This window comes from Drosophila navojoa, chromosome 3 (assembly GCF_054131105.1).
Source record: "Drosophila navojoa isolate 15081-1374.11 chromosome 3, UAZ_NAV_1.0, whole genome shotgun sequence".
NCBI lineage: Eukaryota > Metazoa > Arthropoda > Insecta > Diptera > Drosophilidae > Drosophila > Drosophila navojoa.
Genome location: NC_142891.1, coordinates 24,638,889 through 24,656,244, shown reverse-complemented (window position 1 = coordinate 24,656,244; position 17,356 = coordinate 24,638,889). Strand labels below are relative to the sequence as shown.

The following is a 17,356-nucleotide window of genomic DNA, read 5'->3' as shown; positions in this document are numbered from 1 at the left end:
CTTTGCTTGCTTCTCTTTTCCTCTATTTCTCTAATACATACTCTATAATTACCCTCCCTCTCTGTCTATCTGTGTCTCTCTCTCTCTCCCTCCATATATCTTTCTCTCTCTCTTTATCTCTCTCTGTCTATCTGTCTGGCTCTGTTACTCTATCACAACCTGCCTCTCTCTCTCCTTCTTTCTCCCTCGCCCTATACATACTTTTGTGGTATCCCGGTATATTTACATCTATCTCTCATTTGCATAAGCTTAAACAGGAACGCTAATAAATATTGAACATGAGCAAACATTTCAAACTTATTCAATTGAACACATGTTTGGCAGACAGTTGTTCCTGATGTCGCTCTGAATAATTGATAACATATTGATTATCAGCCATTGCCCGCTACATATGACCCATGGCGCCTGAAGTCACAGTCTCGTTCTCAGCGGGAAGTCTTTTTCTTGTTTTTGCACTTGTTCCAATCGGGTGTAAGTGAATTTCACTGTATCTCAGAGTAAATCGAGCAGTGGAATACGAAGATCGCTAAAGTAAAGTATATAATATTTCCCCCTTATCAATGCTGATAAGCCACACTGCTGAGACTTTCGATTGGCTCAGAAGCACATTATGTGGAAGTATTTGACTAACTCTGTTAGTTGATGAGAACCTGGATCGCTGGACTGTTGTACTATGTAAATGCTCGTGTTCCACATTTAATTTATTTATTTTACTGTCAAAAATTCCAACGTTTGCTTTAAGAGTTTGCGGTAATTTTAACAAATAAACAAAAATGGATTTCGTTTGCATAAGTAATTGCATCAAAAATCTTCGAAAGAAACAAGAAATGTGTGTCAGACGAAATTTGAATAATTTTTGTTTCTTTTTTCTGCTTTCTGAACAAGCGCCAAGCCATAAATAAAAATGACTTTAATTAAATAATCTTATGCTAGGTCAGTTATGCGAAGCCGAACGCATTTTTAATACCACCTGTGTCTAGTCTCTGAGTAAGGCTATCTAATGGGTCAAAAGTGTATTGATGATAATGATAACGATAAGATATATTGACACACATTTTATTTGTCGTCAAGAGGCCATATTAAGACTAATTTTAGGCGTACACTTGAATTCGGGTAAGTGAAGTAATTTTGATTGGCCGTTGAAAAGAGTTGTTGATAGAGGAATTACAGCACAGACTAACAAAATTGAATGGATTCATATTTTATTTTTTTTAGAGAGTTTTGACTGTAAAATAGACCGTATTAAAAAAGGGTTAGATCTCTTAATATACTCCAAAGCAATTTTCAATTTTCTTTTCTTGTAACATTAAAATCCGTTTAGGGATTCCAAAATATAACTTGTTGAATGTATACACCAGTGTGAAATTATGAATAGGAAATAGGAAAGATCTGAAGAAGAATTGAAAGATAGAAAGACAAATCTCTTGGAAAGTTTCCTTTCATCACCCTCGCAGCTCTCTGATTCTTTCCCTCTCTCTCTCTCTCTCTATTTGTGTTGCTCTTTTCCTTCCAATTATTCTATTTCTGTCATAATCATTGTTTCCTTTTCAAGATAGCAGTCTCTCTCTCTCTCTCTCTCTCTCTCTCTCTCTCTCTCTCTCTCTCTCTCGTTTACTCTCTCTTTCTTTCAAAACCTCTATTGATAAATCGTATATATGAATATATTAGTATGGGGTATGGGGTCGCCTATTTCTATCATTCATTATATATTAATAAAATTGTGAATGATGACGGTGGGAACAATTGTTCGAATTACGCTTTAATTTTTACCTTAATCAGTCTGAATTTCATATTTATACAATGTATTGATCAAATCACAAAAAAATTTTGTTTTTTGTTATCTTTAGCTAATGAGATTCTGGCATAAATTAATAGCCAGATAGTTGTTATAAAGGGAAAGTCGGCCAGCAGTTGTTGTTTCAGTTCTAGTTTTCCAACTGACTTGCAAATTGAATATTTATAAAGTCAATAAGTTTATGAAGCTCATAAAGTGCGAATAAATTTAAAAATTTTATTAGATCCACTGTTTGGCGCAAGTGCTAAGTGCACAATCGAGATTCCGAAGTGCGACGTTTCCATTGGCATTTGCCATTATCCATTCGGCGGTTAGATTATAGAAAAAATTTAAAAGCCCTTTAGCTGTCTAACTATCCAGCAAACATATAAAGCATTCCGCTCTAAACAGCGATTTCAGATATTGAATTTCTATGTAATTTACTTGAGAATAATTAGGCAACCGTCATATACCCATTCAAAGTGCTTGGAGCAGGTATAATGGGGTTTTGTATGAATATGAAACATGATCTCGGATGAACTCATTAAATGTATATAGTCTTATATAAAAGTGAATCTAGCCATACCAAACTAAATTTTTATTGGGACGGTGTAATCTTAAATTTTTATAAGTATAAATACATTTTTTTAAATAAGAAAAAAAATTAATAAAAACAGAGAATTAGATATATGTATAACGTTTTGATACTCATTCAACTTATTTCGAATATTTATATGCTTTTATTACAAAAGTCAGGACAGATTTAGGGTATTGAACCTTGGGTTCAATTCATTTATTTTCATATTCAGCTAATTCAATCATTAATTTCCCTCATTCTAATTGCAATATTTTACACGTCCCATTCATTCTACGTAGTTGAAGTTAATTTGAAATTTAAATATTGTATATCAAATACATAATCTTGCATTTTTATTTTTATTGTACATACTCAATGGGTATTCTTATATTACAGAAAAGGAAATATGTAGATATGATTGTCTATTTTGATTTCAAGCACTAGATATGCTACTTTTAACTATATATTGAAACACAATTAGGTGAGAAGTGTGTTTGGAATTCAGAATATTCTACAACGTTAAAGACTCTCGGAATCAAATCTAATCAACATCGAGTTATTATCACACATACATAAGTATAGTATCAGTCTGCAGCATGATTATTTTACTCGATTTATGATTAACAGATATATGCATGTATTTATTTGTTGCTTAATTTACTTAATTTTTTTTTAATTATTTATCATCATATTTTTTTAATTGTTGTATTATTATAAAAGCCAAACAAATAATGCAAACAGGTCTAATTTTTTATTAGTTTAGTAAAAACAACAATTTATGCAATGCATATGACATGGCCGCTTCTAATCAGACGTAGGTAAAAATGTCTATAGATCGTTTCTTAGATAAATTATTCTTAGTGTTCACGTTCAGCAGTAGCTTGAAAGGCAGGGCATTTCAAAAACTTCAAGCTATACGTGTAAAGCTACATGGTCGGAAAACTTTAAAAAGTTGGTCAAATATTTGAATTTGCTGCCCGTTATCAGCAGTGAGCTTTATGCTGAGCGCAGACCCGAGATCAACCTCAGAGATCACAGATCAACGAAACGGTTTTTATCCAAAAATAAAAAACAACAACAAAAATAGAAGAAGAAGAAGAAGAACTTAAATGATGTGTTGTGCGATTTGATAAGCTCGCTCGTAGCTCGGCTATGGCCGTAGAGCAATGGACACGAGTGCGAATCTGGGTACGCGATACGCGGTCTGACGACCCTAACTCAGTCCAAAAGCGTAACTCAGAACAAACGCAGTTCAGTTTTTGCTGCCATTGACGACTGACGAAAGTGAATTCCGTGCTGGATGCTGTGGCGTCCAAGTGTCAAAAGCTCGCGCAGCTCAAAAATATATATCTCGAAGTTCAAATAACCGCACAAATAAACTAGATTGCAGCTGTGACACTGTGTGTGTGCCTCTCTCTCTCTCTCTCTCTCTCTCTCTCTCTCTCTCTCTCTCTCTATCTCTCTTCATTCACTCTGTCAGCCCGCCCATGTAGTTGTTGTTGTATGTTTGCATATTTGCCTGTGTGTGTATGTGTATGTGTGTGTGTGTTTACGTGCTGTGCTACTAAGCCAATCCAATAATACATAAAGTAGCGCCTAATGTCGCGTTCGTTCATTCGAACAACAAACTCCTTCGACAACAGACTCATCAATCGAAAGTCGATCGAAATCGAAATCGAAAGCGACATCGAAAACGACAACGAAGCCGAAGCCGAAGCTTGAACAAGTGTTGGAAAATTCATTTCCGGTTCGCGACAATTTCAATATGGCACCAAACGCCATTTCGATCAGTTTTTTGAGTTAAACCGAATCAAATCAAAAGTTCACTAATTACACGTGCCCAGCAACTAGTGCAAATAATAAAACATATATTTATGTGTACACACATATGAAATAATAATAATAAAAAAAAAAACACACAGAAAAAAACATAAAAAATACTCGACCAAGCTCCTCTCAATTTCACACTCTCTCTGTCTCTCTCTCTATCTCTCACACACACTCGCACTTCCCGCTCACGCACCCACATTGCAGCCGCCGGAGACGCCACCACAGCAAAACTAATGCTAATTTGAAACGGTAAACAATTGGCACTACTGTAGTTGTTGTTGTTGTTTATTATATATATACATTTAAATTAGTATGCGTTATAATTTGATGTTTTTTTTTTTTTGTATTTCTGTTCGTTTTGTTTGTGTTTGTGTGTTTGATTTTTGTATGTATTGCACGCACAATCTTTATTCAGGATTGTAAATTGATTGTTAGATAAGAATGTGTGCTTTAGCGTTTCCAGTTGATAAGATTACGATTTGTTTAACTCTCGCATCGCAGAAATTTCCGAAGATTTCACTTAACACAGCTGTAGTCGATCTATGAAAGCAAGCTGCAATCAGAGATTAACTACAGTTCAGTTAAGAACCTGATTAATTAATATAATACAGACGCGACAGCAAAAGTGAGAATGTGGGAATGTTGTAAAAAATTAGAAGTCGATCTATGCTTCTTTTGAGCGCCAGCATATGTTTAAAGTTTTCATTATGAATATTCATTGAATAAATACGAGTTCAGCGCGTGGACAAAAGAATAGTCGGAGGTTTTTATAGCTATTGAATATGAATATTCTTATCTTTGGAGTCAATCAAATTATTCCATTTCACGAAGTGGGGTAGGACCAACCAATTAGCATATTATTCAATCGGCAGTTATGTCGATCAATTCATGCTCTATATTGTGGACAACAAACAAAGACTGGTTGGAACTTAAGAATCAAGTGCCTGTGTATTATTTAATTTGCATGCGAACAGCTTCAATAGTCCCATTATCAACAAGTGACAACAGGTTTTAGCCAACGGCTAAGTGACAACTTTTATCTTTGAATATTTAAACTAGTCGTTTATCAATCAAATATGCTAATTTCCATAAAAAGTCGACGCACTGCAAAAAGCACGCTTTCAGTGGAAAATATAGAGTTCTAGATATTCAGATTAGGCGGAAGCATAGATGAAGGTATAAGCTTGTTTACATATAAGTCTGGTACTTCTAGATTTGTCAAAATGAATTTTTCCGGCAAACGAGGGGTTAATATATATTAACCCATATAGATTAAAATAATATATAATTGATAAAATATTTTCTATAAATGAATGCATAGATCTTTGAAGCTATGTAACTAATGATATAAATATTGCACATAACTCAAACTAAATTACATATAGCATTTAAGACAATAAATCAATTGCAAAGAAAATTCGAATTTAATTTAAATATTTTGTTAGAAAATCAAAAGTTTAATTTAAATTTAATATTTTAATTAGCCAGATTAGAGTTGATTATAAAAAAAATTAGAAAATTATACAAATTTACGAGCTAATATACATTTTCATATGCAGCAGCTTGACGTGAAGCCTGAGGGATCTGTATGCCAAGTACCTTCTTGTAGAGAGCCCTTGCTTATACTATAAGATAAGTTAACCTCATTTGTACACTGTAAAAAATATTGTTCAGATATGAAATATTGTCCAAATCTAAATGAAAATGGCAGAAAATTTAAGCTACATCGATCTCCAAACAGGTCAACATATTAATGAAGCTCCATTTAATTAGGTCAGAACTTCTTTCTTTCATGTTGACTATCACATATAATTCATTAAAGTGCCGACTCACGATTTGTCCATAGTTATTGTATAATATTTATGTTTTAACGAGTATTATAGGCCAATGCTATTACAGCACACAATGTAGGGTATAAAAGCAAACAATTGTACGCGTTTACCCAACTCTATCTAAGTCTTGTGCAAATCTCGAACTATTTGCACAAGAATCTCGCAGGCAAGCCATAAAATCCAACAACTTGTCTAACTGCTGAACAAAGCAAATACTCGATTAGAGGCGAACAGAGATGTGTATAAACATAGATTCGCCTTTGAATTTGTTGGCCCATATAATTAGCCAAGGCTGGGCAGAGATAGTGTGTGGGAGGAGGGAGGCCGATCTGATAATGCATAAATTTGCAATTTGCAAGGCAGCGCGACATTTCCATTGTCACCGAGCTGCTGCTCAATTAGCTGAGGTAATTGGAGTACAATGTAAACTGGGATAGAGACATTCGACTCGGATCTATCAAGTTCTGTCTCTCTCACTCTCTATACAGATCTATATTTAATCTTGAAATGCGTGTATGCAATGCTTGATTTGATCTAAATTATCATGCACTATAATCAACAACGAAAAGCGACCCCAAATATGATAAGGAAGTCCTGCTGAGCAATGACTACCTTAATGAGCTGCACAGCGGGAGTTCCATTTATTTACAAAAATTCACCACATCAGATTTACATAAATGTGAATGCGAATGCGAATGCGAGTGCGCTTGACCCAAACTCAAAAAAGCAAACGTCGCTTCTATTTCCATGTCGCAATGCCATTTCAGCATTAGCATTTGATAGACCTTCAAATAGACAGCCCCAGAAGCAGACCCACAGTGCCAGAGCCATAACAAGAGCCATAGCCATAGCCATAGCCATAGCCACATCCAATGCCATTTTTAATTATTGCGCATACGCCACCATAGCCGAGCAGCAAATCAGAAACATCCTGCGTCACTTAAATCATTTTAATTCATGCATGTGTTATAAGTTTCTCTAATTAGCGCCACTCACCGAACGAGCGAACGAGCATCGCGTGTTTACTTTTGAGCAACCGAAACATATGTTATATATAGACACACGGGCATACAAACCAAGTTTTATAAATATACATACATATCTTTATAGAGAGCCCAGTTTTCCTCTTGAGTTCAGTTGCTGTGTGAGTGTGAGCATCATTTATTGGAACATGGTTACTAAATCTGGCACCTCGAGCCCTAAACGTTAATCAACCTATGCCAGCAAGGCCTCCCTGAGAAGACTCTAACGCAAGCCAGTTCAATTGTCAGTCTCTGTCAATTTAGTATTAAGCTCGTCTTAAATTGAATCCATTAAGTACTTGACTGAAGCGATTCATACTGGACTACTCGGGGCATTCACATCGCCTTTTTGTTGACCCCCAAACAAACAAGAATAATAATAATAACCAAAACACCTTTATTCGAGAGCATTTCGCCTATGCCCAAGATCCAAGCCGGAAACCTAAGTCAGCCAGAGTCATAAACAATCTAATTAGACATGCAGAACCCAAATTTGTATTAATCAGTTGCTTTTTTCCAGTGAGCATGCGTGAAAATCTGATTAGATATTTGAATACCCTTGATCATAAATATTCGTGAGACATCCATACATATACATATTTTATAGATCTAATTCCAAATTTGACAAAGAATTTTAATTGGTTCATTTCGATTGCCATTTATCTTTCGGGTACCATATTTTGATTTACTCAATGCATTATAGATATAGTTTTAATAACTATATGATCCATCTTTTCAGACGTAGTAAATTTAGAAAACCTCGTTTTCAGTACATATGTATATATAACTGTTTTATTTATAGGCGATTGTGCCTTATCACATAGCATTATTTTTTCGTTTGCAAAACTGTCCCAACTATACCCATCCTAAAGATACCTGAAAAATTGTAAATTAAATATTGATCAGAATATACTGTACAAAAGCATACTTGCTAGACTTTGTGGCTATATTTCCTTGAATTGAATGACTATGAGAAAGAAAGGTTGATGTTAATATCTGATATTAGTCTATTTTGAGCAAATTAAATAGGCAATGAAATAAATTTGATCTTAGAATGTTAGAGGAGTATGTAGAATTGTATGATTCTATCGCACATAAGGTCAAAGATTACCGGTCTTATGCCTATAGAAAAGCCGACAAAGCTATAACGCTTCAACCGTTTATCTTGATCGTGAATATAGATCATGCCACCTGATTCATATACATATATTAACAATAGCCTTCTAAAAGGTATTTCAGGTATTAAATGCAGCTTGCCAAGATAATAACAATGCATATATCTATATATATTTCATGTTGTGTAATTATCCGAGTAGATTTTCATCTGGAAAGCAGCTGATAAGATGAATGAAAAAAGTAAAAAGTAAACTATGTATGTATGTATCTTATTATTATTGCCGCTTTAATGAGATAGCTAAAAAGATAGATAGATAGATTGCTGTGCTAAAGATAAGATCTAATGAATCCCCTGATAAAAGTCTGCATGCGGCTTGCCCATTTTAGCAAACATCAGAATAAACTTCAAACTAATCACGGTGTTAACTCAATTATTGCCATAAAGTATGTAAATTGAAATCAAAATTTGCATTTGCAGGCCGACAAACATCGACAACAGACAGACAGAGAGAAAGACGAGCAGACGAGCAGACGAGCTGAGCGTTTGTCTATGGCTGATGCGGATTACACAATCCACAATAGGCAACTGCTGGGGAAACGGCGATTGGACAAAACAGTCTGACTGGCTGTTAGTTAACTAGTATAATAATTATCAGTGCTGGATTATTATCAGTGCAACGGTGCAACGGCGTAGCGATAAGGAGAAAGAGGAAGAGCCCAATGAGCTGCTAGTGTAGCTGGCAGGCAAATCAACACACAATGTCAGCATTTGCGAATCGCCAGAGCCGAACCCACTGCAAAAACAGTATTAAAGCGCCGATGAACAGTTGAGAGCCGTTCAGGGCGAGCGCCAGTGCAGCTAAACAGGAGAAGAAACTCAAACGCTGAAACTCAAATCACAGAGATCACATAAATTAGCAAAGCTAAGAGAATTTGGACTGGAAGACAGGCCGATAAATGACGGAACAGGAACACAACAACATGCTGTCCACGGACAAATGCATAACGACCACATCGACGCCAATTATCATTGGCAGCCGCAAGACTTCAGAGCAGCATACACACACGCAGCTGCATCCGCAGCAGCATCCACAGCATCCACAGCATCCACAACAACAACAGCTCGGCCATCCGCATTTGAACATGCATCACACCTGCAGCCACACGGTGCACAGCCAAAAGTATTCGGCCGAGACCCCGCGACGCAACCTGCACGAACTGCTGTTGGAGGTGCTGGATGTACTGTTATCCTGCCTAGTCGTAGCGCCGTGCGTGATCGCCTATTGGCGCGGCACCTGGGAGCTGATGGGCGTGCTGCTCTTTCCCAACAGTCTGCCCTTCTCGGCGCTGGCCTCCTTCGCCATCGGCGGCCTGGGACACTTCATATTCACCATCACACAGAACTTCTTCAAGGATCACATACATCCGGACAAGAGGCGGCTGACCTACTATGCCATCTCGCGCCTCTACACCGCCGTCTTCGGTGTGGTCTGTGTGAATATGTGGCGCGGGGCTTGGATGGTCTGCGACTGGTTAACCAGCATCGATTCCCTGGCCATCATTTCCGTGGTCACTCTCGTGGCTCTGCTCTTCCTGGTGGGCACTCGGACGCTGCGTAACCTGGGTGCGGCGCCCTACACTGTCACCATGGACCACAAGAGTGACTACTTTGAGGTGGACACCATGTTCAAAATACCGGTAAGTCATAAGACCTAGATCAAATATAATTACTACTTATACATACATATATGGGATATCGAGAATAACCATATGGTTTAAAACTTATAAATCACACTCGGATCTGGGGTTTTCCGGCTCTTCACGTGTACATTGCAAATCTCTTTTACTTATAATCATCACAAAAAAAATGTGAAGAGAAATATTGATACTATCCACAATAGCTAGCAAAAAATGTTGTAGGTTATTAAATAATATGGTTCCAAATAAATTTACTGAGCTCATAAGAATCATGAGATCAGATTCTTTAATAAAACCTATTGACAGGGCTCGTATTATGAAAATTGAATTGACTTTTTTAGCAGCCACAATCAGAAAATGAATCTTAATATTTTATAGTAAATAAAAAAACATGGTAATAAAAAATATTACATATCTAATCAGGTTTTAAATAATTAAATTGTTTATTTTTTTTTAATGTGTAATAAAAATTGACCATTTTCAGTCAGACAGACGATCAGTATTATTTATTTCAAATATTTTCTAGACAAACAATCAACAATGTTCAGAGTTATTCCTTAATGTAAAAGCTTCTCAATTTATTTGAATAAAATCTGAATATTTTAGCACAATCTACTCGAATGAGTTGTGAATGCCCGATTAGGAGATGTACTATTCCAATCACACTCCATCATCCTTTATATGTACATACCTGAGAACAACGAGTGGCTATGCAGCTTGACTTAGGGAAAGTGTTAATCAAAGATCGTGATAGATACCATATTTCACATATAGTTAAAGTCGCTCTGTATGAGGTACAGTATGTGAACAACTGAGGATTTTTATGCCTTGTTAGTTGTAATGCAAACCCCTCATTCTAAGAAGGAAATTGCTTAAATTAGAAAATAAGAACGGAACGATCGATACCCGAGCTGGAATACGATGCTAAGATATGATTATTAAATACCCAAGCTAAGCGGATCCTGAACAAAAACTAATATCATTTGTTGCCAGCGCTATGAGCAGCGAATACAGTTACATAAACTAGTAAATCTTATGACGGGATAGATGCTCACCAGGGCATTCATTAGTTCCGATTCCGCCGGCAACGTCGGCACATATCGACCAAGCACAAGATCTGTGGCCTTATAAGTATTTTCGTGTGGATCATCAAAATAGAATACGACGGTGCGTAAGCAAGTTGCTTGCTCAAGAACATTGCTGCGCTGACTGTCAGCACCTCAGGTGGATAGAAACAGGCTTATTGTCCTTTTATCAATCTTGGCTGGGCACAGACCCTCAGCAAACGAATTGCATTTATTTATTTAGCTTAATTTATTATTAATTGACATGCTTGTATCAATTCATTTAGGGCTTCGCTCAACCCGGCCTCTACGTGCTGGACACATTATTCTCGGTGTTTGTTATTGGCAGCCTCGTGGTCATCGCTTGGCGTGGCGTTTGGGGCATCTTTGATTTGACTCTGTTCCCGCGAGATAAGGCAAAGTCCGCCTGGGGATCGTTGGTAAGCTTTAAGCTTCCTAAAAAGTATTTCTAATGGGTATATATCTCTATCCCTCTCTGACTCTCACCTGTAGCTGATCGGTTACCTAACGGTCTTTGTTACCTTCATTATACAACCTTTGATGCGCTACGTTTGCCGACGAATTAGCGGATTATTGAAGATAATCATATGCGATATTTACTATCTGATGACATTTTTCGGTGCTGTAAATGCCTGGCGTGGCATTTGGAATTTGCTCGATGTTTACCTGTATCCAGGTGAATATGAAATATAAAGCATTATCTATGCAGCTGAATAAAATTCTGTTTTTTTTTTTTTTACAGACAATCGTATATTGAGCTTCTGGATAACGCATATCGTTCCCTTTCTACTCCTGGCCGCACTCAAATGCTCCAACTCGATTCTGGTGCGTGGTGTATTCATCGATGCTGAGGGCTCAGGGGCCGAGGCCGTCCACCTGCCCATCAATTATGTGCGCTTACACTTTCTACGCGAACGACGCAAGAAAGTCGCCTCCGAGCAATATGCGCACCTCGATTCGCCACTCTATTATTTGAAAGCGGATCATGCGAAGCTTGGCAAGCACTTGGAAAAGGACATGGAGGCCCAGCACAGTCTTATCGATAAGCCACACGCCCCCGCAGCCCAGATCATCTAGATGAGGATTAGCTTTTACATACATGCATAGGTGTTAAACTAATTTTAGATGCATAAACTTAATGCTAGTTCATGCTTGTTCTTGAAGCGCAAGCATACTTAAAGCCTGGATTGTTATTTTATCTAAATCTAACTTCTATTTAAAATTGTACAAAATAATTAATATATGTAAATATATATATTTAAAAATATCTGTATGTCAATCTGCGTTATATTGTTGTTAGGCATTCGCTTTTCTTTTCAAGATTTTCTTGTGTACATTGCATTTCAATTTAAGTTTCGCTTTCTATAAAACTGATTCATTGCAAATAAACAACAAATACTTGTGCAATATACATAAATATTTTAGCTCGACTCTTCTTAACTGAGAGGCATCTGTATGCTATAGCACTATAGTATATGGTAAATACTTGCTTATCTAAATTTCAAAGAAATTTAGTTCTATCTAAAACCTTACAATATTGCTAATTTAAGCAAAAGGTGAAAATATCTTAGAGTATTTCGAGCTGCTAAGCTATGCAAGTTACGAGAGTCCGATTTGAAACATTTAAAAAAATAAAATAAATTGCTCTATATGAATGTATTTAATTATAGAAATATACATATATTTTTAAATTTAGAGCCAAACTGAATATTTAGTTTTATAACACTAGCACTATACTAGCTAAGAGATATATAAATATAATTTAATATAATAGCAATAATTACTATTTTTGCACTCAATTAGTTTAAATTGAAATAATTTAATTTTTGAATTTCAAATAAACTTTAAAGAATTTCGTTTTAAGTATTGTTATTTATTTTTATATAATTTATATAGGATTACATATTAATTTTGTAGAATAAATAAAAAATATTAAATTATTTTCATATGCTACATAAACATTGGACAAGATATTAGGTTTTAGAGCCAACAAGTATATGTACATATATGTATATGCAAATGTACATTTTTTATCAGTATCAGCAGGTAATAATTTCCATTTCATTTCAAGAATAAGAGCTATACATATAACTCTAAGTATTATATACGTTATAATATGCGAGCATATGTATGTACATTGTAGCGTATCGAGCAATAGAGACAAATCGATCTGGCTAATTTCGCCGAAAATAAAAGAAAAGTAAAAACAAGTAAGAAAGCTCTAGTCGAGACTGCTCGACTACGAGATCCCCTGAACCCTAAAAGCAAATAATATTTCAATAATAATTAGCACACACACACGTTCTCATACAAGCAAATACACGCACACACACACGCATTCAAACAAACACACGCACGCACATACACATACAAACAAACACACGCGCACACACACACTCACATATACAGGCGATTGCGCTTGGGTTGCGCTGCAGTGTTGGCAATATTTGGAAAACTTATTTGTTGAATAATCTCATTTCTAGACGTACGATCGTAATGAAACTTTCACAAAGTAATCATGATGTTTAAATGTATGTGTATACCGAAGCACAAGTCTCTAGTATTTGATATACGACTTTTACAAAGATGAGAGTGAGGGGGTGGATTTAGGGGTGGGGGGTAAATTTTAACAAAAACCGAAATTGTATAAAATACATCTTTATATACATTTTAAATTTGGAGAATTAGCTTGAAAGATGTAGGAGATATAATTATTTAAGTGATCTTCGATAAGGTTTTTTATCGATAAAAAAGTATCGGAAAGAGTTATCGTTTTTTAGTGATAAATTCGATATCCGCGTGATATATACGGACATTTTAAAAAAAAGTTGAAGTCTCTAGCTCTTATATCTTCTGAAATCGACGCGTTCATACATACGGACGGACGGACGGACGGACGGACGGACAGACAGACGGACAGGGCCAAATCGACTTAGCTTGTCGCCCTGATCAAGAATATATATACTTTGTGGGGTCTGCCACGCCTCCTTCTGCCTGTTACATACTTTTAACAAAACCATTATACCCTGATTTCCCATTTTCAATGGGTTCAGGGTATAAAAAGAATCACGACTCGCTCTGGGTTTGAACCCGAGACCTCGTGATCAAGCGCCGCGCTTTCTACCTTAACGCCACCCTTCCGTTTTGATTTTCAATGTCAAAACTGAAATAGATTCACTGCTATAGCGCCATCTACCAAATCTAAGTCAAACTAACTGCTGATGTGACTTTAAGAATGCGCAAGAACAACCAAACTAATAAAAACGTACATATAGTATGGCTAAAATTTCAATTTCGATTTTGGAAAAAATATAAGAGAAATTTAATCAAATATATAACAATTTCGAAGCAATTAAAAGAAAGGCTACAACACGCCCAGCAGGATTTGAACCAGAGACCTCGCGATCGTACGCCGCACCCTCTACCATGACGCCACTCCTCTGTTCTTATGTGCAATGTCAAAACTGAAATAGATTCACTGATGCAACGCCATCTAGCAGAACTAAACAAAACTAACTGCTGATGTGATTCTAAGAATGTGCTAGAAGATGTTTGAATGTATGTGTGCACACGTATTGGAAAACTGCTGTTGCTGCAGCACGTGCGTTTGTTAATTGGCCAAACATTTTGTTATTTTTTAACGTCGATTGACTAAACCGAATTTAATGAAACTTTCAGCATATGATCTACATATTTTATTGAATATTTGGCATTTAAAAGAAAACATCAAATCAAATCATTCACAATTAGCTATACTAGAATCTGACCTTCACTGGGGATTCTGGTTAATTTGGAGCCGGTATCCAAAATATAACAAAAACCGAAATTGTATAAAATGCATTGGAATATACTTTTAAAATTTGGAGACTATAGCTCTAAAAATGTAGGAGTTATAAATTTATAACCTATTGCGCTTGGGTTGCGCTGCAGTGTTGGCAATATTATGAGAACTTATTTGTTGAATAATTTAATTTCTAGACGTACGATCGTAATGAAACTTACAGAACGTAATCATGATGTTTAAATGTATGTGCATACCGAAGCACAAGTCTCTAGTATTTGATATACGACTTTTACAAAGATGAGGGTGAGGGGGTGGATTTAGGGGTGGGGGGTAAATTTTAACAAAAACCGAAATTGCCTAAAATACATCTTAATATACATTTTAAATTTGGAGACTCTAGCTTGAAAGATGTAAGAGATATAATTATTTAAGTGATCTTCGATAAGGTTTTTTATCGATAAAAAAACTATCGGAATGAGTTATCGTTTTTTAGTGAAAAACTCGATATGCGCGCTGTTTTTACGGACATTTTAAAAAAAAGTTGAAGTCTCTAGCTCTTATATCTTCTGAAATCGACGCGTTCAAACATACGGACAGACGGACGGACGGACGGACGGACGGACGGACAGACAGACGGACAGGGCTAAATCGACTCAGCTCGTCGCCCTGATCAAGAATATATATACTTTGTGGGGTCTGCCACGCCTCCTTCTGCCTGTTACATACATTTTAACAAAACCATTATACCCTGATTTCCCATTTTCAATGGGTTCAGGGTATAAAAAAAGTCGAGCGGGGTAAACTGCGCAGCGAAAATAAATACGAAAATGCAAATCGAAAGCGCAAAATAGAAAGCAATTGATATTTGCAGCAAGGCATAAAATGCAATCACTTGGCATTTCAGTTTCAAATAGTCGACGGTTTGCTAAAAATCAAATCAAATACGCAACTGCACTTTGGATATATATTAATTACAATTAGAATCAGAGTTAGCAAAAAAAAAAAAAAACAAATAAACTTAAAATGTATTAAAATCAACGCATAATCGTGTAAACCGAACCGTTTTAGAAAATCCATATTTTTATATAACCGCGAAGGGGCGAACCAAGCAGCACCTGAAGCAGCATCGAAATGGGAATTCCGGATATACGACAGCTGGTCACACTGGAGTTCGAAGTGTACGGACATGTACAAGGTGGAGTGCGAATCTCATATCTAGTAAAACTTGCAGATGCGTTCGCCTTTCCAAACGCAACCCAGTCGCTATTGCTATTGCCATGGGCTAAAAATAACTCTTATACCGTAGCTCGGCATTTGGATGTCCTTGGCTTTGTTTAATGCCCACACAGTAACCGAAAGACAAAGTAATTATAGCTGACAATGTTTGTATAATCGACAGGCTTGAATTTCACAAAAGAAACGCGGGATCGTTGCACCAAGGCAGGTATCACAGGTTGGGTCAAAAACAGTAAACAAGGAACAATTGTTGGCAAAATGCAGGGCGCCAAGGTGGAGGTTGACAAAATGTATGTAGTCACGCAATGTGTTACTGATCATTGTGATTTACTAATGTTTCGATTTCGAATCTAGGATTACTTGGTTGTCCACCGAAGGCCCGCCAGGCTGCCAAATCGAACGATGCGAACTGCGAAATCAAAGCAATTTAAATCGACTGGATTATAAAGACTTTGCAATTAGATTTTAAATGTTGTACAGTCTAATATTATTGTGTTTGTTTTCTTTTTGTGCACTATTTCGATAAGTTTCTAGACATCAATAAACAATTTCTAATCCCGTAAATAAAACACTACAATGCACATATGAATTGAAATCTATTTGGGTTTCAATACATTAGAGTAACATACTTTATAGCAACATTTGCATGTCTTATACTATATCTGCTAGACCTAGAGATCGTTTAGCACGACTGGAAACGACCGGCGGCCTTCATGCGCTCGAAGGACTTGTTGGCGTCATATTTCCTGTAAATAGAAACCAAACTTGTATTCCAAAGCCCATTGATATGTACATATTGATTTTAATACTGACTGGTAGAACTCAGCATAGGCAGCTTTCTTTGGGTCGTTGACCAGGATTTTGAAAGCAACTGTAATAACTGCAGTTAGTCCAAGCGCTACGGCCAGATTGCGCTTGATGGTCGCATTGTGCAGACCACGCAGGACGGGTCCGGCGCTGCTGGAGGTTGCTGGAGTGTTGGCCATGTTAATGTTACGGTAACTGTAAGTAAAATTTTCATTGGTCAGTTGTTATGTAACAAATTGATGCGAAAAAAGCACTTGCGAATAACTCAAATGACATAAAAAGGTTTGTTTAATAAGCCTATGGAATTCAATTCGAATTGTATTATTTATTTGAATAAACCGACAATATATTGCAATTATAAATACGATTAAAATTATTTGACTCACTTTTGCAGAGAATGTTCACTATTAATGATGCCACACTATAAAAATATTCTAAACGAGTTGCCACAGTACGCAAAGGCCGTACAGTGCTGCCACTATACTTGAATATTGAAATCGTTAATGGAATATGCTATATCTGCTAAATACATTTTTATTTACATATCGCGACCCAATATTTACGTTTAGTTATCTTTAATATGTCATTTACATAA

At 36.3% G+C, this 17,356-nt stretch overlaps 3 protein-coding genes across 6 annotated transcripts; 2 read left to right on the top strand and 1 right to left on the bottom strand.

Moving 5' to 3' along the window:
* The first annotated feature begins 527 nt into the window (after positions 1–527).
* On the top strand, positions 528–12,201 carry fusl (transmembrane protein fuseless). Of its 4 annotated transcripts, XM_089257457.1 has the most exons (6): positions 572–675; positions 934–1,113; positions 8,630–9,849; positions 11,201–11,353; positions 11,427–11,610; positions 11,677–12,201. In XM_089257457.1, exons 3-6 carry the CDS (start codon positions 9,109–9,111, stop codon positions 12,009–12,011), a joined length of 1,413 nt encoding a protein of 470 aa, XP_089113583.1. In that variant the 5' UTR covers positions 572–675; positions 934–1,113; positions 8,630–9,108; the 3' UTR covers positions 12,012–12,201. The 4 variants fall into 4 exon arrangements, with proteins under 4 accessions (XP_030241203.1, XP_089113583.1, XP_089113584.1 ...); XM_030385343.2 differs by lacking the exon at positions 934–1,113 and having other exon boundaries at positions 528–675; XM_089257458.1 differs by lacking the exon at positions 934–1,113 and having other exon boundaries at positions 625–750.
* A 3,327-nt stretch (positions 12,202–15,528) lies between these two features.
* Positions 15,529–16,543, top strand: LOC115563022 (acylphosphatase-2). Its single transcript, XM_030385344.2, has 3 exons — positions 15,529–15,913; positions 16,118–16,244; positions 16,309–16,543. Exons 1-3 carry the CDS (start codon positions 15,850–15,852, stop codon positions 16,421–16,423), a joined length of 306 nt encoding a protein of 101 aa, XP_030241204.1. The 5' UTR covers positions 15,529–15,849; the 3' UTR covers positions 16,424–16,543.
* On the bottom strand, positions 16,534–17,311 carry cype (cytochrome c oxidase subunit cyclope). The gene is made up of 3 exons (XM_030385345.2): positions 17,148–17,311; positions 16,768–16,956; positions 16,534–16,700 (listed from the first exon to the last, which is right to left on the bottom strand). The coding sequence occupies exons 2-3, from the start codon at positions 16,938–16,940 to the stop codon at positions 16,637–16,639; spliced, it is 237 nt and encodes a 78-aa protein (XP_030241205.1). The 5' UTR covers positions 16,941–16,956; positions 17,148–17,311; the 3' UTR covers positions 16,534–16,636.
* Positions 17,312–17,356: the final 45 nt, after the last annotated feature.